Here is a 27,068-nt window from a genome sequence, read left to right on the forward strand (position 1 = left end):
TATAAGATAACATACCAACAGGAGTAACACGGCCTGCTTTTATGTCCTCACGGTACACGGGACAGTTCCTCCTGCAATGCCCTGTCTTGTGGCAATGGTGGCACTCAATGTCACTGCCCTTGCTCTTTGCCTTGCTTTGTGAGCCACTAGTCTCACCAGGCCCACTCTTACCGTTTCCTGGCTTTTTAAACTTTGGCTTTCCTACAGTTAGGTCGCCATGAGCCTTGTCCTTACCTTTATTCTTGTTAGAAATCATGAGAACATCTTGCTTCATGCTCCCACTCAATTTCATATCCTTCTCGGTCTGTACGAGAAGTGAGTGTAGCTCATGAGGACTTTTCTTCATGTCATTCATGTAGTAATTTGCCCTGAAAAGGGCAAAACCATCATGAAGTGAATGAAGCATACGGTCAATGACTATGCTCTCACTGATTTTGCAATCAAGTGCCTCCAATTTCTCGACATTCTCAATCATGTTGAGAATGTGTGGGCTAACCGGTTGGCCCTTCTGGAGTTTCGCATCAAAGAAGCGACAGGTATGCTCATAAGTAACGATTCTCGGTGCTTTTGAGAATTCGTTAGTGAGCGTGGTGAAAATCTTGTTTGCACCTTGGGCAATGAAGCGTCTTTGCAAATTGGTTTCCATTGCAAAGATAAGTACGTTCTTTATCGCACCCGCTTCCATAACGAAGTCACTATAAGCAACTGTCTCGTTAGCTCTTGCATTTGGGCCTGGGTTTGGCGGTATTGGCTCTGTTAAATACTTGAGCTTACCGTCAGCAATGGCAGCATTCCGCAATGATGCCTCCCAGTCCGCAAAATTGGACCCATCATTTTTCAGACGTGTGAACTGATTCATGTGGTCCATGAAAGCTTTCAGCCAGGACTCGCGTCCAAGTGTGGCACTAGGCATAGGAATTTTGTTATTTCCAGCCATTTGTTGTAACAGTATTATCGAAATAAAACGTATTTTACACTCCGAAAGAAGAAAAATTTAATAAGCATACTCATCGTTTTAAGAATTAAGTCTAATGAAATACTGTTATAATGTGAAGACTCAAGCATTTATACAATTGACCTCCCTCAAGAATTATATAAATGAACCCAAGACTCAATTATCTGTAAATTGATAAGCCAACCTCTTGGCTAATTCTACTTTTAGAATTCTTGGTCGATAAATTTCTGTAAATTCTATCTTTAGTCCATCATAATCACGAGAAACTCTTCGGACTATAATGTTGAGATAAACTAAGTCAACACAAACTACTTACCCAACGTAGAAGGGGTCATATGAAGAGTAAGGTCCTATATGCCTACCGACGAAGAAGGGATTCATAGATGTTTGACCTATTAAGACTAATCTCAATTTCAGTTTTAGAGGAAGATCCCATCGACTTTATTTAATTCATTTTAAGTGAACTAATATCTAGCATGCGAGAATGAATAAACTAAGGTGATGGCTTAAATGAGTGTGACATCTGTATGTCTATGAAAACTAACATACAATCTATATGAGTCAATTTTCATGCATTTTAGTAGGTGGTTTGGTTTAGGCGGAAAATGATGCAATAATTATCATGCGAATGAAAAGCAATAAGAATGGAAAAACGTAAAACAAAATAAAGTCCTAGTGTGGCCTATCTACCAAAATGAACATTAAATACAATTTTGGAATCCATCTTTGGACCCGAGAAGCTTGTCTTGATGTTCCATCTTGGTCCATGTAGCGGGAGTGAGCTCCAATCTCCATCTTTAGTCTTCTTTAAAATTACAATTAAAATTACAAAATAAACCTATTTACATTCTAATTTCAAAACATAATACTTAAAGAAAATAAAAGGAGATTCGAGATCTCAAATTACATTAAAATTATGTTTCCTTCATTACGAAAATATAATTAACTAAGGCCACACTAGGTATTACAAATTACAACCGATTGCAAAAATACGTAAATAAAACCATTCAATGATTCATTAAACTAAAAAAATGCATCAACTAATAAATTAAACATGCAAGACATAATTCCTTAATTATGTAGATTAATTTACCCAAACCACCTATTTAAATGATCAAATTAAGTGACAATTCCTCAATTACTCACATTAATTTCAATCTTAATTCACATTGACCTATAATATGAATTAATCTCACATTATTTTAAACTTCTTTAAAATAATTAGGTATCTATAATTGTGAACTTCTTCACAACAATTAATCATACATTATTAATTTAATGTATAATCAATATTGGCCAAAACAAAACAAAAAAAAATCCTTTTTTTTTTCTTTTTGGTCTCGGCAACAGAAAAAAAAAACGAAAACAACCAACCCATTTTTTTCTCAGCTCACGGCATATTTAAAAACAGCCTTTTTTTTCTTGCTATCTCTCGGCATATCAGCAAAAACACCCAAAATTTTTTTTTCTTTGAATTAAAACGAAAACAGCCCAAATTTTTATTTTATCAAAACAAAAAAAACATAAAGATGAACAATTTGTTTATAGTTGCTATTAGAACAAGATTGGCTTACACATCTTTTTAATTTAAACATATATTCAAACTTGATGATCCAATTTAACCTATTAAAAGGAACATCTAAATCATGATAAAACCGATCATCACAATTGATTTGAATGTTAAATTAACTTGTTTGCCAAAAACCATATAGCAAAAAACAATTGAACAACCAATAACTAATTCCCATTTACATTTTAATTTAATCCTCATTAAATCAAACATCTACAAATTCATCATATAATCATTTTAACTTATTAAAACAACAAAATGAATGAATCAAAATGGAAATATAGACAAAAAAAAAAAAACAATCGGCAAAAAAAAAAAAATTTACACGGCAAAATTTTTTTTTTTTTACACGGCCGTTTTTTTTCTTTTCTCGAAATTTTGTTTAATTCAATTATGAAAATCATCAAAAATAATTTCGTGGCCTTGGCTCTGATACCACTTGTAGGAAATATCGGTATACTTCCTTTAAGAAATTACGGATTATAATTATGAATACGAATCATAAAAGAAATAGCATAAACAAAATAGAGAGATTATGAAATCAACCTTCGGTCCTAGCAAAATCGGCCTAAGAACAATATCGCAATGATATTCGCCTATCAGTTGCAGCCAAGATGATATGAGATATGCCTTTTTTCTTGCTACAATAGATCCCCAAAATTCACTAGTTAATTTAGGGTTTTTGTGATTTTGTTTGAAGATAGAATGCTAGGTTAAAATTAGGTTAAGAAAATGATCTCCTACCCTCTTATTATAACCGAAATAAGAGAAGTCAAGGGGAGATATTTTCTCTCCTAAATTTCGGCCAAACCAACCGAAAATAAGAGGTATATTCTTCTTATTTTCGGTTTTATCCACCTACCAAAATGATGAGATTAAATCTTCTTATTTTGGTAGTTTACAAAATGTATATAAAGTGTATAATTAAATTGTCATTTATTTTATTCCGTATTAATAAGTCTACACACAACAGCTTGCAATTGATTTATTAATACGGGTCAGTAATAATTTATTATGACAATATCGTATAATATATACTTTAACTATAAATATCGCATATTTAGAATTTGCTAATTAAATATAACCGATTACATTTAACTATGAATTAACATCTTAATTCATTCAAGCTAACATTATATACATTAATTAAATATAACTTATTATATTCAATTTACGAATTGACAGTTAATTGGTCTCAGCTAATATTATTTAATCGGCATTAAATAATCGTCTCATCATCACATTGACTAACTGTTTAGTCAAATACATGAACTAACCTTTTAGTCATATAAGGCATCAATGTGATTACATTTCCATAACCACATCTCTCAAACACATCCTTTAGGTGTGACTTTTAGGGACCAGTTGATCACCGCCATCAGTATGATAATAACGTCAAACTTTCTAACAAGCCAACCGTTATTAGGTAATCGTTAATCAACTGATAAAATACTAAGTATACCCTTGTGAACCTGTAAGAGATTTGCAAATGTTATCACACTAATTGTGGAGGACACAAGCTCCAACAGTTATACCACCAATGTTTGGCCTGATGTGGCCTCAACCAATCATACCCACCTCTGACAGTATAACCCTTGACATAAGGTGTCCAGGTTCCATCTGTTTAGCCAGCTTTCATCAGCTCATTTACTTTGCAAATACTCTTCCACGTTCAAGCAACATCTGCGGGAGGGCTATATGAATGTCAGTCCTGGTGCTTAGTATATACTTTATTAATTCATTTAATCCACAACCTGTCACCTTTATAATAAATCCAATTAACCAATTTAGCAACAACAGCCACATTCCAAGTTTCCGCTTTTATTATGCCAAGACCTCCTTCTTTTTTTGGCAAGGTGACTGTATCCCAGCATACTAGAGGCACTCTATGGTGCTCAGCACATCCATCCCACAAATAATTCTTGCAAATGGCCTATATTCTTTTTATGACACTTTTTGGGAGAATGAAAATGTTAGCCCAATAAGAGTATAGAGTGTTCAGGACATAAGTGATTAAAGTGAGTCTACCAGCATATGAGAGTTTCCTTGCACCAAGACTCCTAATTCTATAAACCATCTTCTCTGACAAGACATCACATTCATTTTTACTGAGCCTAATAGGTTGGATAGGCACTCCCAGATACCTGAATGGCATCTGTCCCTCAACAAAACCAGTCACCTGATTGATATCTTCCTTCAGAGTTTTAGCCATGCCATTGAAATACACCTTAGACTTAGTATTATTGATAGTTAATCCTGATGCCTTGGAGAAGGTAGAAAAAGCTCTAATAAACAGCATCACATACTGAGCATTCCCTTTACAGGACAAGAGCAACATCTGCAAACATTAAGTGATCGAGTAAGTTTGAGTTCCTTACATAAAGGGTGATAATGGAATGGCCATTTATTAGTAGCATATTTGATGGTCCTGGTGAGATAGTCCATACAAAGAGTGAAAATCATGGGGGATAGGGTCTCCCTGCCTCAGACCTCTTTGCCTTTTGAAGTATCCAAAACTGCTACCATTTAAGGAAAGAGTGAAAGAAGTTGTTCTGATACAAGTTATAACCTTTTGACAGAAAAATTCAGGGAATTTCAATCCCAACATAAGGCTTTCCACAAAGTCCCACTCAACAGTGTCATAAGCTTTCTAGAAATAAATTTTGAATAAGCATCTAGGGGAGGCAGAAGCTGTATTGTACATCTTTACAATGTCTTGACAAATTAAGATGTTCTCTAGAGTAGATCTCCGTTAATGAATGCACCTTGATTCTCATGAACAATACTAGGTAACACTAGAGCTAGTCTGTTGCATAACAATTTTGATATCACTTTATAAATCATGTTGCAGCAGGCAATGGGCCTAAAATGCTTGATAGAGGTAGGCCTCTCACATTTGGTAATGAGAGTAATATTTGTTGCATTAATTTGACTCAGAAACTTGCCAGTTCTAAAGAAGTCCTTGATTGCTCCATAAATATCATGGCCAACTACTTCCCCATGAAAATCAAATAAAACCACTTGTATACCCATCTGGTCCTGTTGACTTGTCAATAGGAGTAGCGAAGAAAATACCCTTAATTTCCTCTTTGGTTTCTGGTAACATCAGGGAATGTATTTGCTTATGTGTACAGCAGGGTCCTTGATTCAGAATAGCAGCTCTGACAAACTCAGTAGTATTCGTGCTGCCTAGTAAGCCCTTATAATATTCAAGGAAGGCCCCTTGAATGCTCTCACTATCAATGCATAAATTCCCATGTTGATCTTCAATTTGGATAACTTTATTGATTATGTGTCTTTTTTTAATAGCACCATGGAAGTACACAGTATTTTGATCCCCAACCTCCAACCAATTGATCATAGCCTTCTGCTGGAGAAAGTTATCACTAGCCTTGGTTAGCTCCTTCAATACATTAAGAGCTTCCAATTCCTGGTCTAGGAGGTCAGAGTTTGCAATATCCAAAACAATATATTGTTGAATTTGAGCCAGTTCCTTTTCCGCCTTAACTGTCTTGTTTTAAATATTAGATTAGCATTCTGAATTTAATTGCTTGAGCACTGGCTTCAGGGCTTTCAACCTCTTCACAACACTGAACATCGTATACCCATCATATTGCTAAGTCCATTCACCCTTCACCCTATCAATAAAAATAGGTGCTTGCCCCCACATGTTAAAATACTTAAAAACTATCATTTTTGACATTACCAATCTTAGTATTACTAACATTGCGGAGACAACGGTAAAAACGTTTTTCAGGATAGAAATGAGCCACCATATCAGGATAAGCATCCGGCTATGCTTGATTAACTAGGAATCTAACATTCTTCGTGGACCTCCCTTCTTTCATAAGTTTTAAAAAGGCTCTCCCTTCTCTCTACCCTCTCTCTACCTTGTCCTCCCCCCTTAAGTAATCATATATCTACTACCACCGCCGCCTTCACTGACCTTCCCTTCTCCCCTCTAGCGCCGCCGGAGATGTGGCTGTCTTAAGGCTGCTCTCCGACGGTTTCTCCAAACACTCGACCATGTATTTTTGCATCTTTGCTCTGATTTGACCCACCGGTTTTCAACCCCTATTTTATCCTTGTGCCCCAAGGCAATCCTTTTTGGTTATGGCTTGTCTTTCAACCGGGAGCAATTGGAACCGGGAGCAATTGGCTCTTCCTCCATTTTCTTTAACCGCCTCTTTCGTGAGTATGTCGGTTGTCCTCTACGCTTCCTTTTATGTTGGTCTTCTGAGTTTCTGATTTTTTGAGGTAAAGTCGTTTATCGGTTCCTTTCTTTGTTAAAGCTCATCTTCATCTTTTCAAAGCTCCAATGTTTATGTTTGTACCTTTGGTTTCCATCGGTCCAATCCTTTTCAAATTAAGTCTGTTTTCCATCTGCTCCAGCGCTCCAATGTTTATTTTTCTTTCGTCTGGTTTGATACATCTTTAATTACGTGTGTTAGTTCGGTTGTTTTTTGGCGTTTTGGACCTTCTTCTTTGGTTTGTTGTGCACTGTTGTTATTTAATTGGTGGGTTGTAGCATGTTTTTAAGTTGGATTGTCTGTAACACATGGTTTTTAAGCCCTTTCAACTGTTTATTTTTGGGCCACGGTCTGTGGTGGTGTCTTTTTCATAGCTTTTCTCCATGGTCGGGTGTTTGGTGGAGCTGGTTTGTTTAGGTAGGTTCAGTGTCGGTTGGTTGTAGTAGATTACCACTTCCTAATGGATTACCCCTCTTTCTTTCACAGTCTTTGTGAGTTGTTCATTTTAGATGGTGACGTTGTGAACAATGAGGATTTACTTATCTGGATTATGAGCTTAGGAGAGCCATCCTTTTCATCCATTCTCTTGATGAAGGATAAGGGCAACATCATCTTCAGGCAAGGGAACTTTTCCCTCGCTAGTAGTCTTTACAAACAAGCCCTAAATTTCCTATGCTGTGTTGGTCTTCTTCCCTCCTATGGTCATGACGCTTTTTGTTCCTTAGTCCTATCCCTTGTCCTTAATTTGGCGGCTTTGGGGACATGGGCCACCCGCGCCGCGCGCACACGCGCGTTGATTTCGAGGCGGCGGCACTTCTCCCACGAAACCTTGGTTTGCCAAAGCACGTCATGGGCCGTTACCGATTTGTGAGTCATTGAAACCGGTGAAAAGTTGAATAAACCTGCATTTGTGGAGTCGCCACAAATTTATTGTGGAAAAATTGGAAACCGTTCGAATACCTTGTGCCATGTCAAGACACAAAGTAATGACATGAACACTAAGAACTTGTTATCCTTAGCATTCTATGTCAAAGACTCTTGAGATGCCAATGGACACGGATGTCCAGAGATAGCTGGAGTAAGGGGTGAGGGTATGTATTAGGAAGCTCTTTAATTCGAACACCTAATCCCGCCCGCCTCGATAGCGGCCTCTACTAATGATTATGGAAATTATTCATATTTGATATGTCGTCGATGTAATGCATGCGAAGCAACAAACATAGATTAATCCTAGCATGTGAAATTAGACTATGTCGGTTATAAAATACGGGGTGTTACAAGGTGTCGGAAATATTTAGATCCTAACTGAATTGGGGTAGGGGTCCAAAATGACGGCGTGACGCCTTAGGACTTGACTTGAATTTGAAAAGACACAAAATGTAAAGGAAGATGGGTTTATGACTCAACAGAGTTCCGACTAGGATATAGTCGGTTTGAATTTTGACTCTAACTTAGCCCAATTGAATCTACATATTTACATTTACATGGTTTGAAAATATTTTGGTTTAAAACATTTTTATTTTTATTTTTTGGATTCTTTTTTTACATTTTTTTTTTTGATTTTTTGAATTTGTTTTGGAAAATTAAAAAGGATTTTATTTATGGAAAATTTAATAATTGACTTGAACTTTGAAAATGGAATTTATAGAAAGTGATTTTTGAAAGGAAAAGGATTTTACATTTACAGAAAATTGGGCATTATTTGATTTACAAAATGGATTTTTGAAAAGGTTTTTTTTTCTTTGTTGGAAAATTGAAATTTGAAAATCGGAAAATTCGGCATTATTTGGTTTATTAATGGGACATTTGAAAGGTTTGAAAATGAATCTTATTTACACAATAATTTTGATATTATTTTGTTTATAAATGAGGAATTTAGACACATACAATGTATATATACAAACAGGCATTATAACAGTATGCTGAGTGCATTTAAAGGGTTTTGGCTTAAAAAGGTGGGTTGTCATGCTAAGCAATCAAACCTTGGTCTGTGGAGAGGTTCGTGCCAAACATGAGTAAGGTCGGTTCCTAGTCCAATTCCTCGAGTAGTGAAAGCTCTTGATACAAACATGAGTAAGCATCGTGATATGGTTGACGTCAATCGATATCCATCTTTAGGCCCAGATAGGAATTTGAACCATCCGGACGGGATGATTGGTCGAATGGGTTGGTTTAGGGCCTAAGACGACCAAATAAAACGACCTAAGAATGTCGAGTAATGAGAATCGACAACTGTCTCGTATAAACTATTCCCTAACCTTGTTCAAGTTTCACCCTGGGTAACACGTAACTGTATCATCCTCAGCGGAGTCGTCAAACTGTGGACATGGGCCACCCGCGCGCGCGTGCACCCGCACGTTGGTTTCGAGGCGGCGACACTTCTCCCACGGAACCTTGGTTTGCCAAAGTACGTCATGGGCCGTTACCGATTTGTGAGTCATTGAAACCGGTGAAAGGTTGAATAAGCCTGCATTTGTGGAGTCGCCACCAATTTATTGTGGAAAAAATGGAAACCATTCGAATACCTCGTGCCATGTCAAGACACAAAGTAATGACATGAACACTAAGATCTCGTTACCCTTAGCATTCTATGTCTAGAATGACTCTCGAGATGCCAATGGACACGGATTTGCAGAGATAGCTGGAGTAAGGGGTGAGGGTACGTATTAGGAAGCTCTTTAATTCGAACACCTAATCCCGCCCGCCTCGATAGCGGCCACTACTAATGATTAGGGAAATTATTCATATTTGATATGTCGTCGATGTAATGCGTGCGATGCAACAAACATAGATTAATCCTAGCATGTGAAATTAGACTATGTCGGTTAAACGTAATTTAGCAATTAATTTGGTCGAATTAAATGTTAGATTAATTACATGTGAATGCCATACAACTAAATCATGCATAATAATAACTACGATAAATGAATTAAAATAATAAAAATTGCAAGAATTACAAAGTTTATTTGATCTACGTCAAAAGCACGCTCAAAGACAGAATTTCAAAGAAGAAAATAAAAATATAAAATAAAATTAGAAACTAGAATATGAAAATACGTCAGATTAGAGGTGATAATACGGTTAATAGTTGATTTAAACTGTAATTAAAAGTTACGTCAAAGCGAGAAATAGTTCAGGGACAGACGCCAACCCAGAACAGGCGCAGCATCTGCTGCGTCATCTGGAAGAGGCGCGGCACTTCCTGCGTCTGTTCTTGAGTTGAGTTATGGCTGTGAAGTCAGAACCGCGACATCGTTATCGTTCATTGGTAAATTTAGGATGGATTATCAATATTAGACTCGAATTGAAGTGCTTTAATTGATTATATGCATCTGGACAAGTCATAAAGCGAATAAAAAAACGAAAATTTACAAAGGTTTACATAATTACGACGAATTCGTGTCGGAAAAACAAAAGAAACAAAACTTGAGATCAACGGAACTGGACAAATAAGAAAACCTATTTATCAAACTAGGACCTTCAGAACCTCGACATGAACAAGTCGAAACCCCAAAGAAACAATTTGAATTAAAACGGCGAAAACCCGCAAGTATTGAATTACTAGAGATTTAGGACGATTAAGCATTGTAATTTAAAAGGATTAGTTAAAATACAAATTATATACTGAAAATCGCGAAAGGAGCGAAAGAAAACGAAAGCATAAGAAAATTGCAGGAAGTCGAGGAAGAAGACGAAGAGCAGGAGCAGTGGCAGCCTCAGGAGAGGCGCAGCAGATTGCTGCGACCCTTCAAAGAGGCGCAGCTGCTGCTGCGTTTCTTCTCGACATCTGACCTCCGCTGTTTTATAAATACGGTTTTAAAAGATGGATTTTAAGTCGGTTTTTAACGTGCTTCTGATATAAAGCTACATTATTTGATACAAAATAAAAGTATAATAAAAAAAATAGGATTTACACCCTCAGACTTACATGTTTGACGACACGAGATTTACTAAAGTTAACGTTTAGTGATTGCTCGACTCGAATATGCGTGGAAAGTGCCCTCGTTGGAGGATTTAAAAGATTGATCAAGTTGATTAAAAGTGGAGTTGGTCAAATTGGTCGGTCTATGCAACATGACTGGGACTCAGAATTATCTGAGCTTACGTGGTCGATTGATCAAGCACGTAGGCGTCGAAAGCAATAGCGTAGTCTAGAATGCAAAGAGAGAGAAAGAAGGGGCGGAACACTCGCGTGCAAAATATGGAGGCCGAAGGTCTTTATTTATACTAAACACATGAAGGAGTTTAGGAATGACACGGATACGGAAACAAATCACGGAAATATTATGAAAAGCCTAAAAAGAGGGCTAGAGAAGAGGCGCAGCAGCTACTGCGATCCTTGAAGAGGCGCACCACCTGATGCGTCCTTTCCCTAGAGGTTTCCTCCTCAGCAAGAAAGATTTCCGTGTTTTATTATGGAATTTCGGTAGATCTATACTTCGTTATTCCATAAACACACAAAATACGGAATATATTTACTTAAAAAATATTAATTTGAATTTAGGAATAAATATCCAGAGAATTCTAGAATATTCCGGAATATTCCGACTCAGCATTTAAACGGTTTTTTTAGAAAATGAAGCGGTTTTTTACCCATACTCCAAATGAACTCTAATTACTGTCAAAACGACCGTATCGGCGCATAGATGACGACCAAGGGGTTGACTCGAGTGTTTGAGCTATCACTTGTCGATGAACTTATGGACTGCCATAAAATCATTCCGCGTATCAAACATGCCGCCCAATCATCACTGGGTGGTTGGCGGGAGGTGTAGAAACGAGGTATCTACAGGCTTGCGAATTGAAAATCTCTCATTTTGATCTTGCTAGTCGTTACTGTAAATTTGTCTTACATTTTGACCCTTCCAACGTCAAAGCTCTTTATCGTAGAGGCTTAGCTTATAAGCAGTTGAACCTTCTTAAAGATGCTCAGGATGATTTTGAGCATGTTCTGAAACTTGATTTGAATAATTCAGAAGCTAAACGTGAGCTCCTTGTTGTGACTGACCAGCTCGCGGTGAACCTTATTGCTTATTCGTTTGACCCTCTCGGCTCTATCTTTAAGGGCAAGAAGCCTCTTCTGCGTAAAGATATGGTTGACTACACCGGCGAAGCTTCTTGCAGTTTCAGCAGTTCCTCTTATTCCTTTTATAAAGCAGAATCAACTTATGCTGAAGAATTTTCTAGCCTTATTCCCATGGCGCTTGATACGACCTGTGAGATTGGTCCCGATAGTTGAGAATACTGAACCTTCCACTCCTTTTAGTGGAAAACCAGCATCAATGTCATCTAGTATGGGTGAGCCTAATCCTCCTTTGGTACCAAAAGGAAATACCACTGCCTCAACCTTTACCCCTAAACCATCCAATTTCACCTTTCTTAACAAAAGACAATCTAAACATAAATTACATATCTCGTGCCAAGATTATGAAAATTTGATCCTAGGAAAGGATCTCTGTTTTTTCCATCTAGGATCATCGTCTTTCTTGAGGGTTCGTCCCCTCCCTCAAAAACTATCCAGACGGGAACTCCTCATGAAGAATCTTCAAGGGTAGCAAAAGTTCCCTTTCCTTCTCCTTTGCCTAAGGAGCATGATATGCTTTCATCAACCATTTCATCAACCATTCCTGAGAATATAGAGATGTTTCAGGAAGAAGATATCATCCAAATTGAAAAGAAAAAGCAGCTCTCATCGGGGCCTTCTCTCGCTAGCAAGGTTTCAGGGGTTCAGTTCCAGTGTGTTGCGTCACGCACGCATTCAAGCAAAGAGTATAGACGGGTGGTGGATTAATCACATTGACGAAGCCGAGTGGTTCAAGCTAGTGTTAACTTAAGTAAAAGAGCTTTGTTTTTTGTTGGTTTTTCTTCTGTCCTTTGCAGGTACACTTGGAATGCAACACTTGTATTTTTAGTGCGAGTACCTGAGTTTCTAGTAGTCTAGGTGACTCGGGTGCTCCTATATTTCTATTGTAAGACGTTTTTCTTGAAATCACAGTTTATTGTTGTAAAAAAAAAAAAAAAAAAAAAAAAAAAAAGCTAGGAATCTATCCAGACGACTATATATCCTGGTGGAAGGATCCTGTTTTTTATTCCAAGTATACAGAGCACCAGTGGAAGGTATATCATTCATACCACAAATATCCATACTTCTTATAAAATCATCCATATCAGCCTATTTGGTATTACCTCCCAACCTTTCATCAGGAGATAGAACAGTGTTGAAATCACCAGCAAGTGCTCATGGTCCAGGACAGCTAAGAGTAATCACTTCTAACTTCCTCCATAAGTCCACTCTGTCACTACCCTCATTAAAAGCATATATCACAGTCAGATGGAATTTTTGCTGATCTATTCTTGACTGGACCTTGGTGTGAATAAATTGTGCATCATATTGCAGAACTTGCACATCAAATAAACATGGTTGCCCTAAAATCAATACTTACCCCCTTTATGATATCTATAATTTGTAGTAACACTCCAGCCATCCAACATATAATGATCAGTATTGATGACATTATTGTTGTTTATTTTTGTTTCAAGTAAGCCAAAAAGGCCAGCTCCTTTATTGTGAATAAACCATTTTACTTCTTTTTATTTATGTACACTATTAGGCCCCTAACATTCCAAAATCCTAAATTATTCATGAAAAGATTTTGGAGAAGAGTTACCTATATCACTCCCACTCTTTGGGTTCACTGAACTATCTAATGCCTGCAAATAAGTCTTGCCTGGTGTACTATGCATACCACTAGAACCAGGCTCCATCTGTATCCCTATAGTTTGCTTCATAGGAGTAATCTCAATTATCTCAACAGTAGGCGTAGTAACAAGAGAGGTATCCTCATCACTTCTAAACTCCTATATTACAGGCTTCTCAACAGTCTTCCAGGCTTTCTTAGTAACAGATTTCTTGCTGCCAACCACATCAGTTTTCTTACATTGATCACTCGCACGACAAATTCCCTTGTATTTCATGCATATATCTAGTCTCCATTCATACTCCACTTGTATTGAAACAATTTTACCTGACTCATCAAGGAACTTCACATTCTTAGGGCATTTCTGCCCAACATTCACTTCAACCATAACTCTTGCAAACCCTCGTCTTGTTTTCTAATTTTGGCTTGGTCAGGCTTAACAAATTTATCCACTAGTCCAACAATTGTAGGGAGACACGTCCCCCAGAATCTCAGGGGCAACTCATGCAGCCTTATCCATGTCGGGATGACTTTAACCTCCTCCTTGATGAGCTCAATATCTACCATCCAAGGCCTAACAATAAGAGGTTTATTGTCAAACATGTGATAGCCTGCCTGCAATATAGCCTCCTTATTATTCTTAAATCGTACTAAAAAATTACCATTAGGGAGAAACAATATTTTGTCAATACCATCTTGATGTGACTCATATTTGAGCACATTTAGTCCACGAATTAACCTCGTTACCATGCTTTCTAGCATTTATTAGGGTCATTTCTTATCTTTAGTCTCCCATTTTGCATATTCTTTGAGGTTTTGTGTCCTTGGTAGGAGAGGATTACTAGCCTTGCATTTATGGAGCAAAATGGAGCTAAATGGATCGCATCTAGTGACCAAGCATCGAAGAGGAGACCGACACTAGAAGCCTAAGCAAATAAATGAAGTGAATTGCGCAATGATGAAATATCCGTGCGTCCCTAAGACAGTCTCCACGGATTGTTAGGGAGCCAAGAACAAGAGGAGAACCCTGTCCCAGGATCCGAGCGTCCTGAGCTCAGGACGAGCGTCCCAGAGCTAGGATCCGAGCGTCTCGATGCCAGCCCAAGTGGATCTCCTTACAGAACCAAACGTGCTTCAGGCTAGGATGCGCGGATCCCTTGGGAGTTGCTACATGATCCGCGCATGTCCCTCGGGAGTAGCAAATTATCAAGCTTCTCTTAGGGTCTTAATCGTCATTTAAGCCCTTAGTAACCCTAATCCTTGTACTTAGTTTTAGTATAAATACCCTATTGTACTACCTAGATTAGGATCATAATATAATCAATCTCTTAATTTGTCTTAATCAAAGTTGTAATACACATTTCAATATTAATCACATCTTAATCTTTCCTTAATCTCTCAATTGTTCTTAGTTTTAGTTGGGTAATTAGAAGATTATTTGGGGTTTATTGGAGGATTGACAACCTTCCATCAATCATCAAGTTTACTTCTATTATTCTTTGCTTTATTATTTGGATCATCTCAAATAGGTATAATCCCTTTTACCTTTGCTTAATTATTATTAATCACATCATTTGTTTATCATGTTTTGCTTTGTTAGTATGATTGACAACCTTATTAGCATGCTAAACATGATCATGAGTGAGTAGTTCTTTAGCTAGGGTTAATGGGGAATCAGGGAAAACAATCATGGGAATTGATCTATGCTTAATCTAATATGCTTTCATAATTAATTGCTTGCTTGTTGTGATTTCAACCTATGCACATGTTATGTTTGATGAAATGCTAGACTATGAAACCTTGCATTTTTTACCCATCTCTAATCTTTTCAATGAGGCTTGTAAGACATAAACCAACTCGAGCCTTGTTAGACCATACATAGAGTTGAATAGGAAGAGACAAAGTCGACTTGTAGGTGTTGTAAAGTCTTGATCGACTCGGCTCCGGGACCTAAATCTTTCTAGGGATTGTAAGATATACACTAACTCGATCCCATCACAACAATAAGTTGCTTGTACTTATTTGAGAACATGTTTGTATGATCTATTTCCATGATTCCCTTATAAACCCATGACACCCTAGTGCCTTTAATCAATTGTTTACAAACCCCTTTAATTGCTTTACTTTGTTTTCATTAATTTACATTCATCTTGTTGATTAGTTTATACCACATCTCATCTTAACCCAATTTGTGAAACCCTAAGACATAACTACTTGCAATTGAAATCTTAAATCGATACCCGTTCCTTGGGATCCGACCTTTACTTACCACTCTACTAAGAGTTGTTTGTGAAAATATAAATATTGTTTTGGTTGGTAGCGACAACGACTAAGCATAACACAATAATACCGAACCACATCTCGTCCCCAAATCCTATTGATGTAGCCATGAAGAACTTCCCATGGTGGGTTTGCCCCAAGGATAAAACAGTACACTGCTTGATTCCAGTAAGCTACTTCATCCTTTGTATTATCAGTCGAAAATTGAATTAGATTATCCAAGCTCTCTTTTGCCTCCTCCTTTATGGGAGTTTTAGACGTTTTCCCACGCTTAGTAATCCATAAACTATTTTCCTCGGACCCCTCATCATTATCCAAAGGTAAACCCGGAATTCCATTGATATCCTGCATGCTTTTGGTATGCAAAATATCCTCCTCTGAAGGACCCTTCTTTTTATCATTCCTATATGAAAACAATTCCCTTCGTTGAGATTGCATCCTTAAAAGTCCACTATACCATTTTTGTTTAGTTTTTGTGGAAGAATTACGTGCCATATGCAAGATTTTGGTGAAGAAAAAGAAGCCCTGGATAAGGAGGAAGACGATCGCCTTCCTAGAGTTCGATATAACGGTAGTTTAATTTAATTATATAGAATCTTAACTGAACTGAACTTATATAGGATCTGAACGAACTTATAGGATCTGAATTGAAATGAACTTATAGGATCTGAACTGAACTTAACTTATAGGATTTGAACTGAACTTATATACATTGGTTTGTTCATTTCTCCGCTTTATATACATTGGTTTGTTCATGCATTAAACTACGATTACATTGCGATAAAATAAATAAATCACATATTGCATCTTTTTTTTTTCTCTAACCATTTATTTCCATATTATCATAATCCTCATCACTTTCATTTTCACTATCACTCTCAACAACGAATTCATTGTCTCGCCAAATGTTTTTGACTTTGTTGTTTCGTACCTTATACATGGGCTTCTTCCGCTTTTTATCACGTGCCCAAATCTACTGTTTTTCACGTCATGTTGTATATATAATAGGTATTCCAAAAGTGTGCATCCTTATAAAATTATGGAGTGTGAATGTAGAAACAATGATCGACATTTGATACTTAGGTGATATTTGGGGCATATAATTTAACACCTTCCATCTTTTCTTCAATTGACCAAATGTCATTTCAACTTTTATTCTCAATGATGAATGTCGATAGTTGAAATACTTTACCATTCCTTCGGGCGGTCTATGCTTATATTCGGGCATATGGCATCTAACATTTTGATAAAAAGCGGAAGAATGCCATGTATAAGGTACGAAACAACACAGTCAAAAAATAATGTTTTGGTATCGGTTTTTAAAAATAATACTCTGTATATAACTTTTCTGAACTGAACTTATAGGATTTAAACTGAACTGAATATAATATCTGAACTGAACTGAACTGAACTTATAGAATCTAAATTTAGGGTCTTTTGCCAAAATAGTCGTTTAACTCAAACTATTTTTCAAAATGACCATTTTATAAATCTATTTACCAAAATGACCATCTAAGTTATAAAGTTGCCATAAAAAAAGCTAAACAATTTTTTTCTTTTCAAATTTATTTATATTCCCTCAAAATAATACAAATATATAAAAATTATGAAAAAATTCTACAAAACTGAAGAACATTAATATTTCAATATTATTTCCAGAAAATTAAGGAAATTATCCATTGACTCATGAATCTTCATTTGACTTTTACATGAAGACCTGTGATTTTTATTTTTTATTTTTTTAAGTTTTACAAGAACATTCAGTTTTATAAATACACTTACATAAACTATTGTTTACAAAAAAAATAAGAACATGCATTTTAAAAAAAAAAAATGCAATTTTCTTTCTAATGACCAAGCACTATCAGCAATGTAATTATGTAAGAGTCTTTCTAATCTTTTAGCTACTATTAATGCAGATTTTATAAATAATTTCAATTTGTAGAAAGAAGATTATGAAAATAATTTTTATATATCATGAAAGTAAATGATTTCTTTATATATCATGATAAATTTAAATAATTTTTTAAATTAATTTTTATATATATCATGAATGTAAAAAATTGTTTAGCTTTTTTATGGCAACTTTATAATTTAGATGGTCACTTTGGTAAATAGATTTATAAAATAGTCATTTTGAAAAATAGTTTGAGTTAAACGGCTATTTTGGCAAAATACCCCTAAATTTAATTCATAGGATCTAAATTTTTCTGTACTGAACTTACAAAATATGAACTCAACTTAAATTAAGTAATTTTAAATCCAAAAAAAGGGCATCTTACAAACGATTTGCTTTCTCAGTTAGATAAGGTAACATGATATGTTTACATTTGGCCACCTTTTATGACCTCGTCTTTACGCTTATCAAGAACTGGGTAATATTATTGTATTTTATGTCCATGTTACACAGGGATATGGAATATTAGCATTACAGGCACATTTCAACAATCTAAGGCCATTCCCATGCAAAAACATCGTACCAGACCGAACCAGTCAATGTGAACCGGCTAGCCAACAACAGCAAGCAATGTTTTTCGCTGGTTTGTATCTATTTGCATTAGGAACCGGTGCAATTAAGGCTGCTATATCATCATTAGGAGGAGATCAATTCGACGAAAACGATCCGTATGAAGCTCTACAACTGTCAAGCTACTTCAACTGGTTAATGTTTAGCATTACATTGGGAGCTTGCATTGGAGTGACTGTCATGGTATGGATTAGTGATAATATTGGTTGGGATAAGAGCTTTGGTTTGTGCATTCTCTTGGTCGTCATTGGACTTTGTATATTGGGTTCGGGTTGTAAGAAATACCGCCATAACACACCTAAAGGAAGCCCTATTGTCCGTCTTCTTCAGGTTTTTTTTTTCCTGTGCTGTATTTGAACTTTCTCATGAAAAATGGTTCCACGCAAACCTCTCGTAAGAAAAGTTTCTCTGAATTCTGATAAAAAATTTTGTTTTGCAAATTGCAAGGTCTTTGTGGTTGCTGTTAGGAACCGAAGCTTGCCAGCACCAGAGGACGGACAGAAGTTACATGAAATATACGGAACAACTGGACAAGAAAGCGAATTACTACACCGGACTGATCAATTCAGGTATTCGTTGATGTAACCCGACTAAACCACCTCTTCATTAAACATAACTTCACCATAGCGGCTTAGCTTTCCATACGAATAGATCATTGTACAACGTATAACAGCTGCGTAATTGTTTATGTATCTTATTTTGAAAGGGTGTTCATACATTATGACTATTCTACCCCTTTCATTTCCCCACCATTTCACAAACCACAAACTTGTAGTGTACTACGACGATAAGAAAAAGAAAGGAAAACACATACACATTCTACCACTTATCACCCTTCAGTATCATAGTTGACCACCCTCCCCACCACAATTGACCACCTACCCCCATCCTCCCCTCCCCTGCACGTCCGACCTTACCCTTTCCACCGCCGGCGAGGCGGCGACTCCCACGCCCAACAATTCACCTCAAATTAAACCCATACCACACCCTCCCTGTCCCACCACCTGAATCCTCGTCGCCGGCGACACCTCTGTCTATCTCTCATCGGCGAAATCCGTCGACCACCCCCTCCCCGGTAATCTGTCCCTCCCCTCTACCCGCGCGATACTACCGAAGCCGGCATCCGCCTGCGGCACCCTCCGCATACACCGCCATCCCAGCATCCACAACGACGTCGCCAAACAACCAATGAACACCAGTTTCAATTGACGTAAACCTAAATTAAAAATACAAGAGAAAAATTAATTTGGTTCATAGTTACTCCGTATATAATTAACGAATTAAAATCAATTTTACACACTTAAATAATCACTTATAATCGAAATAGTTGTTTAATTTGAGAGATTGAAGGGCTGGCACTGGCACTGGCACTGGAGAGAACCAAGTTACGGTAGATTTTAAATTGGGACAACAAATGTAAACCCAAAAAAATAAATGGGTAAAAGGTAGTTGAGACAAAGGGAGGGAGTAGTTGAGTAAAATGCATATAAATCCCGCAAAATTACTCCGTATAGAATTAATGTTTTGTTTGCGACTTTGTTCTTTCTAGGTTCCTGGATAAGGCAGCAATAGTGACAGAAGTGGCACCTTGGAAAACATGTACCATAACACAAATTGAAGAAGCAAAGATCATGCTACGAATGCTTCCTTTAATCTTAAGCACCATCTTCATGAACACATGTTTAGCTCAAATGCAAACCTTCTCGGTACAGCAAACCCTTACCCTGAACCGACGTCTCGGCTGCTTCAACATTCCCGGTCCGTCCATCCAGTTCATCCCACTGTTCATAATGGTCATTTCACTCCCCTTATACGACAAAATCTTCGTCCCTTTTGCACGAAAAATGACCGGAATACCCTCGGGTATCCGGCCCCTTCAAAGGGTCGGGGTCGGCCTAGTCCTCTCCATCATAACCATGACAATAGCTGGATTCATTGAGACAAAAAGGAAAAACCTAGCTTATCGAGTTGACATGGTAGACACAACCGATCCCTTGCCAATGACCATGTTCTGGCTCGCTCCCCAATTCGGTATATTTGGGCTAGCTGACATGTTCACCATGGTCGGGTTACTTGAATTCTTCTATAGTGAGAGTTCTACACGGATGAAGTCACTTGGCATGTCGATAGCATTCTCTAGCTTGGCGTTCGGGTACCTTTTGAGCTCGGTTGTAGTCGAGGTGGTCGACAACGTTACAGGTGGATGGCTAGCAAGCAATAATTTGAACAGAGATAAGTTGAACTACTTTTACTGGTTGTTAGCGGGGTTAAGTTTGGTGAATTTCGGGTTTTATTTGATGTGCTCATCCTGGTACAAGTACAAAAAGTTGGGCGGAGCCAAACAAGTTCAAATGCTTGGAAAGGGATCAGAGGATGGCACATGACTCGCAAATTCAATATAGTTGCTATATGATGTAACGTCAACAATTGCTGTAACAATTGCAAACTTGGCGACTTAGACGTCAGAGAAATTAACCTTTGAAGTTATTGACACTTAGCTTTTAGTTGGCTCGACATAATGTCGTAACAAAGAGCTCAACTTTGAGTAGTGTTTTATTCCTGCATAATATTATTGACGAGCATAGAATTTAAGAAGAGAAACAAATATGAGTAAATGGCAAGACATCTACAGGAAGAAGATAACGAGATTGAAAATGTAGGCAACATGATAAATCTCAAAATATCCTTGGATGAGAAGCAGAGCAGAGAAACACAGCATCATTTTGTAATTTTAATAAGCTGAATAACGATACAAGAAACCAGAGAATGGAAGATGCTCAACAAAATCAAGCAAAAAAAAAGCATTTTGAAAACGAGAGCATGAAGAAAACCATTTTTACAGTTAGACAAAACGAGTGTCTTTACACAAAGAATTAACAAACAGCAGAACAAAGCAATTAGGGTAATGTCAATCAGATCAATAATATAACCCATGTCAAAAACTTGTTTGTCATCTATGGAGCGCAGTACTCCCAAATAAACTAAACTATGCACAGATATGTTGGTTTTATTCAAAGGGGACAAAGAACACAATAAATCAACACTATACTTGTTGAGTAACAAGTTTCTTCGATCTGTAATCGCAAGCTCTCCAAAAACTTGTCACGAGACAGCAAAATTACTGGTCTCATCATGTGTTTCATATATTGTATCTGATAATTTCGAGGGAGGCCAATAACGATACAAAGATCGACCAAGAATGTTTTTAATAGGAAGTGGGCCCCTGCACAAGACGGAAGAAAGCTGGATCAGCCAATTAAACATAAATCATGAAGAAATAGATTCTAGGAGTATTTTTTTAATGTCAAATGAGGTACAACCAATACAATATAAAAAGAGGGGTTCAAACCAGGGATTAATATGTTGAGTAAAAATAACTTGGTAAAGTAAAGCAAGCCTGATGTAACTAAGATACTAACAAACAAGTATAACAATAAGAAAATTAAATAAAAAAAATGGAAAAAGTAAATAAAAGAAGAAAGAGTATGATAAATAGTCAATATACAACTTTTTTTTAAAATAACAAAGTTGAATAGAAAAAAAGAATACAAAGGCACGTAGCCATCTGAGATAACTATTTTTTATAAATAAATACTTGTACAAAAGCAATAAACCCACGAAGATGAAAATTCCCATCAACGAGATACAATCACAAAAAAATATGAGCAACATTGAGATGCTTACCAATTGTGAGAATCAAAACTGTTGTTGCGATTGTCTCCCATTACGAAGACATAGCCCTCCGGGACAATCTGTAAACCCAGAAAACAGGAGATGTGTTTTAGAGAGCAAAAAATAAAGAGTGAAACTCTTATGATATGTCAAATGAACAGCATATCAAAGAAGCCAAGGGCTCAAAAATTAATTACCACAGGATCCATATCATAAGCTAAGGGCTCCAAGATAAATTCTTCATCTCTAACATTGTCGTTCACAAATAATTTGCCGTTCTTTACCTGTTCCAGAGGAAATATTAGACTCCTCAAAATAACAGATAGGTGTTGAACACATACATAATTGATTGTTGTCAGTAGATACCTCTACACAATCCCCAGCCTTAGCTACAATTCTTTTGATGAATACGTCCCCTGAAGTATAGCCGATTTCCTAAGAAGGACAAATAAACCTATATATCACTCGAACATCTGCATAGAAACGCATGAAACGAGCTTCTACAACCACAATCCTAAATATATTATCCTACTTAAGTAACATAATGGTAAAGATAATGTGATATATCCAAAGACAAATTATTTGAACGATAATAATGACATTTTCATCAATAAATCTTAAATATGACTTCTAGTCAAACGGGTACAATAAAAATGAGATGAGAAATATATGATACCTGTAGAATAGGAGGTGCTTTGAAGATAACTATATCGGATACCTCGGGCTGCCTGAATAGATAAGATACCTAGAGGAACAACACATATATAAACCTTCATAAGCTCCAGCAAAAAAACTAAAAAAGTAAAGAAAATGGCACCCTACAATCAGCTAAAGTGTTGCTATAGAGCAAACAATTTGAGAATCCACAACCTATGGCTGTAATTAATCCATGAAAAAAAAAGACAATTAGGTTCAACATAACATTTGGAGTAACCAATGTTACTCAGACTCGTCCTATTCCCTAACGTACCCTCGTCTGAGGCTGGACAATGAGACTTGAATATGACATTTAGACAGTTCATTTTACGCAAAACTATGCAAATTTTCATAAAAATAACAGTCACTGACGTACACTTGTGTGTTGGGTACTCCTAAATGAGTCCGAGTATTATTAGTGCGTAACAGCGCCAGGCTACTTTGCCAGTCTGGCAACATATTTCCACCTATATAACTATTTGACAGCCAATATCATGTAGTGAATACCAATTCAACCTGCCATATATCCTGAACATACATAAGAACTTCAACATCAAACTTCTAACAGATACAGAGGATGGGAACTGAAATTACCATACTATCAATGACCAGTGGCAATCCATATGTAGTGCCATAGGTTCCCGAGACACAATTTTGTTACTGAAATTTTCAATGGGACACCATAAACAATTTTTTTGAATACGTAGACATCCCCTTTTGTTACTTCAGAGTTCACACGTCTAATGTTACATTTAATAGATGAGAAATACTTGCGTCCTCCCTACACCCATAGGAGGAGGACCAAAATAGGAATTAAATATTATAAAATCCTCCTTTGGGTGTAGGGAGGACGCACGTATTTTCCTTAATAGATATAGATATTCCATTAGGTTGAAATAAAATAAAAAACAACCTATAAAATCCAGAATGCACTAATACAGAACAATGACCTTAGCAGCAGCCAGCAAGCACCTCTAATTTCATCTGAGATAAGAAACTAACGGTGTGTTTGGATTGAAGGATTTGGAGGGAAAAGAAAGGGAGAGAAAGTAGGGGATTTAAAATCCCTTGTTTGGATAGCATATGATGGAGGAGGGAAATGGATCCCTCCAAATCCCTCCCCCTTCATTTCTCTCCACCCTTATTTTATATCCAAACAAGGGATTCTAAATCGCTTACTCTCCCTCCCTTTCCTTAATAGATATAGATATTCCATTAGGTTGAAATAAAATAAAAAACAACCTATAAAATCCAGAATGCACTAATACAGAACAATGACCTTAGCAGCAGCCAGCAAGCACCTCTAATTTCATCTGAGATAAGAAACTAACGGTGTGTTTGGATTGAAGGATTTGGAGGGAAAAGAAAGGGAGAGAAAGTAGGGGATTTAAAATCCCTTGTTTGGATAGCATATGATGGAGGAGGGAAATGGATCCCTCCAAATCCCTCCCCCTTCATTTCTCTCCACCCTTATTTTATATCCAAACAAGGGATTCTAAATCGCTTACTCTCCCTGCCTTTCCTTTACCCCAAATCTGGGGGGATTTGGAGGGGATGGAAATTGGATCCTTCCATTTCCCTCCTCCAAGCGAAATTACTTCCCCTCCAACAAAGGAAAGATTTGGAGGGAAAATCACCTCCTCCATTCTCCCTAAGTTCCTTCCCCTCCCTTTCCCTTTCCCTTCCCTCCCTCCTCCCCTCCCCTCCCTCCCCTCTCCTCTCCTCTCTTTCCCTCCTATTGTGATATCCAAACAATGCCTAAAAGTATCAATGTAAGACTAAGGTTTTGTTTGGATTGGTGAATTTGAAGAGGAGGGGAGGGGAGGGACCCAATATCATTTGTTTGGATAGCAAAGTGGAGATGGAGGGAAAATGGAGGGGAGGGAAGATGGATCCCTTCATTTCCTTCCTCCAAGCCAAATTATTTCCCCCAACGAACGAAAGATTCGGAGGGAAACTCATTGCCCATTCTCCCTCCCCTTCACTTCCTTCCCTTCCCTTCCCTTCCCTTCCCACCCTTTCCCTTGAATTTTTATATACATTAGACATCATCTAATATTGAACTAACCAATTCAACTAGAAAGCGCACACGTATTCCCATTAACCTCACTAAAACCAAAAATCAAGAAATAACAAGTCCATCTCACAATAATTTTACCATGAGACCGTCAAATATAATAATTTGCGATACAAACAAACACCACACACAATTGAATTGAAATAGAAATGATGATCATATGAGTTTTTATATGGATACCTTCTCAGCCAAAATCCGATCACCGACATGAAGCGTGGGAGACATGGAGGCTGAAGGAATCGACCTCGGCTCAGCCAAGGATGACCGGTAAAGCAAATTAACCGTCACAGCCGTAAACACAGCCTTAGCATCGTCAGACGAAACATTAAACAATTTTGACATCCACCCTTTCCTGCCCATCACCGCTGCCTTAGAAACAATTGTGTCAACAGCCGGCGCCGCTGCATGAACCACCGACGCCACCCCTCCTCGATCAACATCACTACTATTTGACTTCAACATCACCGGCTGATTACAAGGAAGCCACTTTGAGCCTTGCAGAAATGGAATAATTGACGCTCCTCTCCGTAACGGAGAAACCCCCATTACACCCGCCATACCCGGACCCGATCCAAGAATACCCGTTGCCCGCATTACCGCGATTAACCCGGCCGCAATTGGACAATTATCCGTATCAGACTTGACCTCGGCTGCCGGGAACACCGCAAACGACTGCGTTTTAGGGTTGGGCGCATATTTAGGTTTGATATCGGAATGATTGGGTTTGATGGGTTTAGAGAGGAGTTCTTGGAGACAACGGGAGTTGGTAAAGCGATGAGAGGTGGAAGAAGCGAGGTTGTGTGCGATGGTCGCAGAGAATGCGACCGTGTATCGGATCGCCATAACGAAGAAATTGATGATAAGAAGAAGAAATCGGAAAATAGTGGGGATTAAAAAGTGGTGGTAGGAATTGGAAACCCTACTGAGTAAAGAAATCCATTGACTGGGGAAATGGGTTGGGGAATTACTAGGGTTTGGATGAATTGGGGAAGGAAAAGGAGGGAAGTTGGAGTTGTCAGGCAGGTGATGACGACAATGGTGAAGAGAATGAAAGGGGAAGGAATTTGGAAAGGGAGAGAGTTTTGGGAAGGAGATGACACAAAGTGGGAGAAGGAGTTGTTGACTTTTGGGAATTACTACTACTTGTTTAGTCACCTATGGCGGCTTGGATGACAACTGCTTCGAAGCTGCTACACTCCTTTAGCGATTAATGATCTCGTATTTTTTTTTTTTTACGACCATAAACTAAGATTAAAAAGTAAGACGACTACTAATGTAACATGAGTATGAAAATGGAAAAAATAAGACGATACTTTTTATTGAGTAATATTGGTACGATATTGTTACGATATTGTGACGATATTATTACGATCTTCGGCGTATAATATCTTAGCTAATTATGGTATGTACACCGTTGTAATATTTGCAGGCTAACAATTAGGGAGTGTATGATGTGTAGCTAGTATATAAGAATCAACCATTGTATCATCTTTATTCATTCAATAATACATAATCTTTTCCCATCTCGCCTGTGTTCATTGTTCTTCATGGCATCAGAGCGATTTTGATCCTGGTTCTTTTACAAAAAAAAAAAAAAAAAAAAAAAAAAAAAAAAAAACAGAGAAAGGAATTCCTTCCACGATGACAACAGGAGATGGAAATCATTCACCAAAAAAAGAGATATGTAAATTGTCCAACTACGCGCCTTTTTGAAAAACAAGGCGGAAGGTAGTCGATGATTTGGTGTACAAATAATAATAAAATTGTTAATTGGTTACTTGATAGCGGAGCATCGCACCACATGACAGGTAGACGTGATCTGCTAGAAAATTTGTGGAGTGGAAAAACATCTACCATTGGCCTACCCGATGGGTCACATATGGTGGCAAAGGAACACGGAAGTGTGACGTTAAATGATAACTTTATACTCAAAGACGTGCTTTTTGTACCGTCGTTAACTTGTGATTTAATTTCCATCCAACAATTGATTAGAGAAAACAATTGCGTTGTGACCTTTTATGATAATCATTGTGTAATACAGGACCAATCTACGAGGATGAAGATTGGACGAGGTGAGCACATTGATGGGGTCTATTACTTTAAGGGTGGACGAGAAAATATTGTGGCACGAGCAAGCACAACTGGTGATTCGCGGCTTTGGCACAAAAGACTCGGACATCCATCAAGCAGTATTTTACCTCTTTTCTCAAATTTAGTTGGTTTTAATTTGTCATGGAATTCTAGTGATATTTGTGACCCGTGTTGTCGGGCCAAACAAACTCGTTCGGTTTTTAAGTCTAATAATAAGAGAAGTGCCGAAATATTTGCTCTCATACACTGTGA

General features: G+C 37.4%; 2 protein-coding genes across 2 annotated transcripts in view; one reads left to right on the forward strand and one right to left on the reverse strand.

Annotated features, from left to right (window-relative positions):
• Positions 1-20,885, forward strand: part of LOC141639079 (protein NRT1/ PTR FAMILY 4.4-like) — a 41,316-nt gene extending 20,431 nt beyond the window's left edge. The window contains exons 3-5 of the mRNA XM_074448269.1: positions 18,164-18,610; positions 18,728-18,849; positions 19,830-20,885. Coding sequence (XP_074304370.1) covers positions 18,164-18,610; positions 18,728-18,849; positions 19,830-20,664 — 1,404 coding nt within the window. The 3' untranslated portion in view covers positions 20,665-20,885. The remainder of the gene's footprint in view (positions 1-18,163; positions 18,611-18,727; positions 18,850-19,829) is intronic.
• A 181-nt stretch (positions 20,886-21,066) lies between these two features.
• Positions 21,067-25,899, reverse strand: LOC141639080 (putative thylakoidal processing peptidase 2, chloroplastic). The gene is made up of 6 exons (XM_074448270.1): positions 24,906-25,899; positions 22,629-22,697; positions 22,319-22,387; positions 22,150-22,236; positions 21,965-22,032; positions 21,067-21,503 (listed from the first exon to the last, which is right to left on the reverse strand). Exons 1-6 carry the CDS (start codon positions 25,566-25,568, stop codon positions 21,383-21,385), a joined length of 1,077 nt encoding a protein of 358 aa, XP_074304371.1. The 5' UTR covers positions 25,569-25,899; the 3' UTR covers positions 21,067-21,382.
• Between the last annotated feature and the right edge of the window lie 1,169 nt (positions 25,900-27,068).

The sequence above is a fragment of the Silene latifolia genome, unplaced genomic scaffold, assembly GCF_048544455.1.
Source record: "Silene latifolia isolate original U9 population unplaced genomic scaffold, ASM4854445v1 scaffold_273, whole genome shotgun sequence".
In the NCBI taxonomy this organism is placed as follows: Eukaryota; Viridiplantae; Streptophyta; class Magnoliopsida; order Caryophyllales; family Caryophyllaceae; genus Silene; species Silene latifolia.

Excerpts from the sequence above, each read along its gene's own strand:
- LOC141639080 (XM_074448270.1), bottom strand. The coding sequence starts at position 25,568 with ATGGCGATCCGATACACGGTCGCATTCTCTGCGACCATCGCACACAAC. Across the intron at positions 22,388-22,628 it reads AAGCACCTCCTATTCTACAG|GAAATCGGCTATACTTCAGG; the intron begins GTATCATATATT and ends TGTCCTTCTTAG. Across the intron at positions 22,033-22,149 it reads CTTATGATATGGATCCTGTG|ATTGTCCCGGAGGGCTATGT; the intron begins GTAATTAATTTT and ends CTGGGTTTACAG.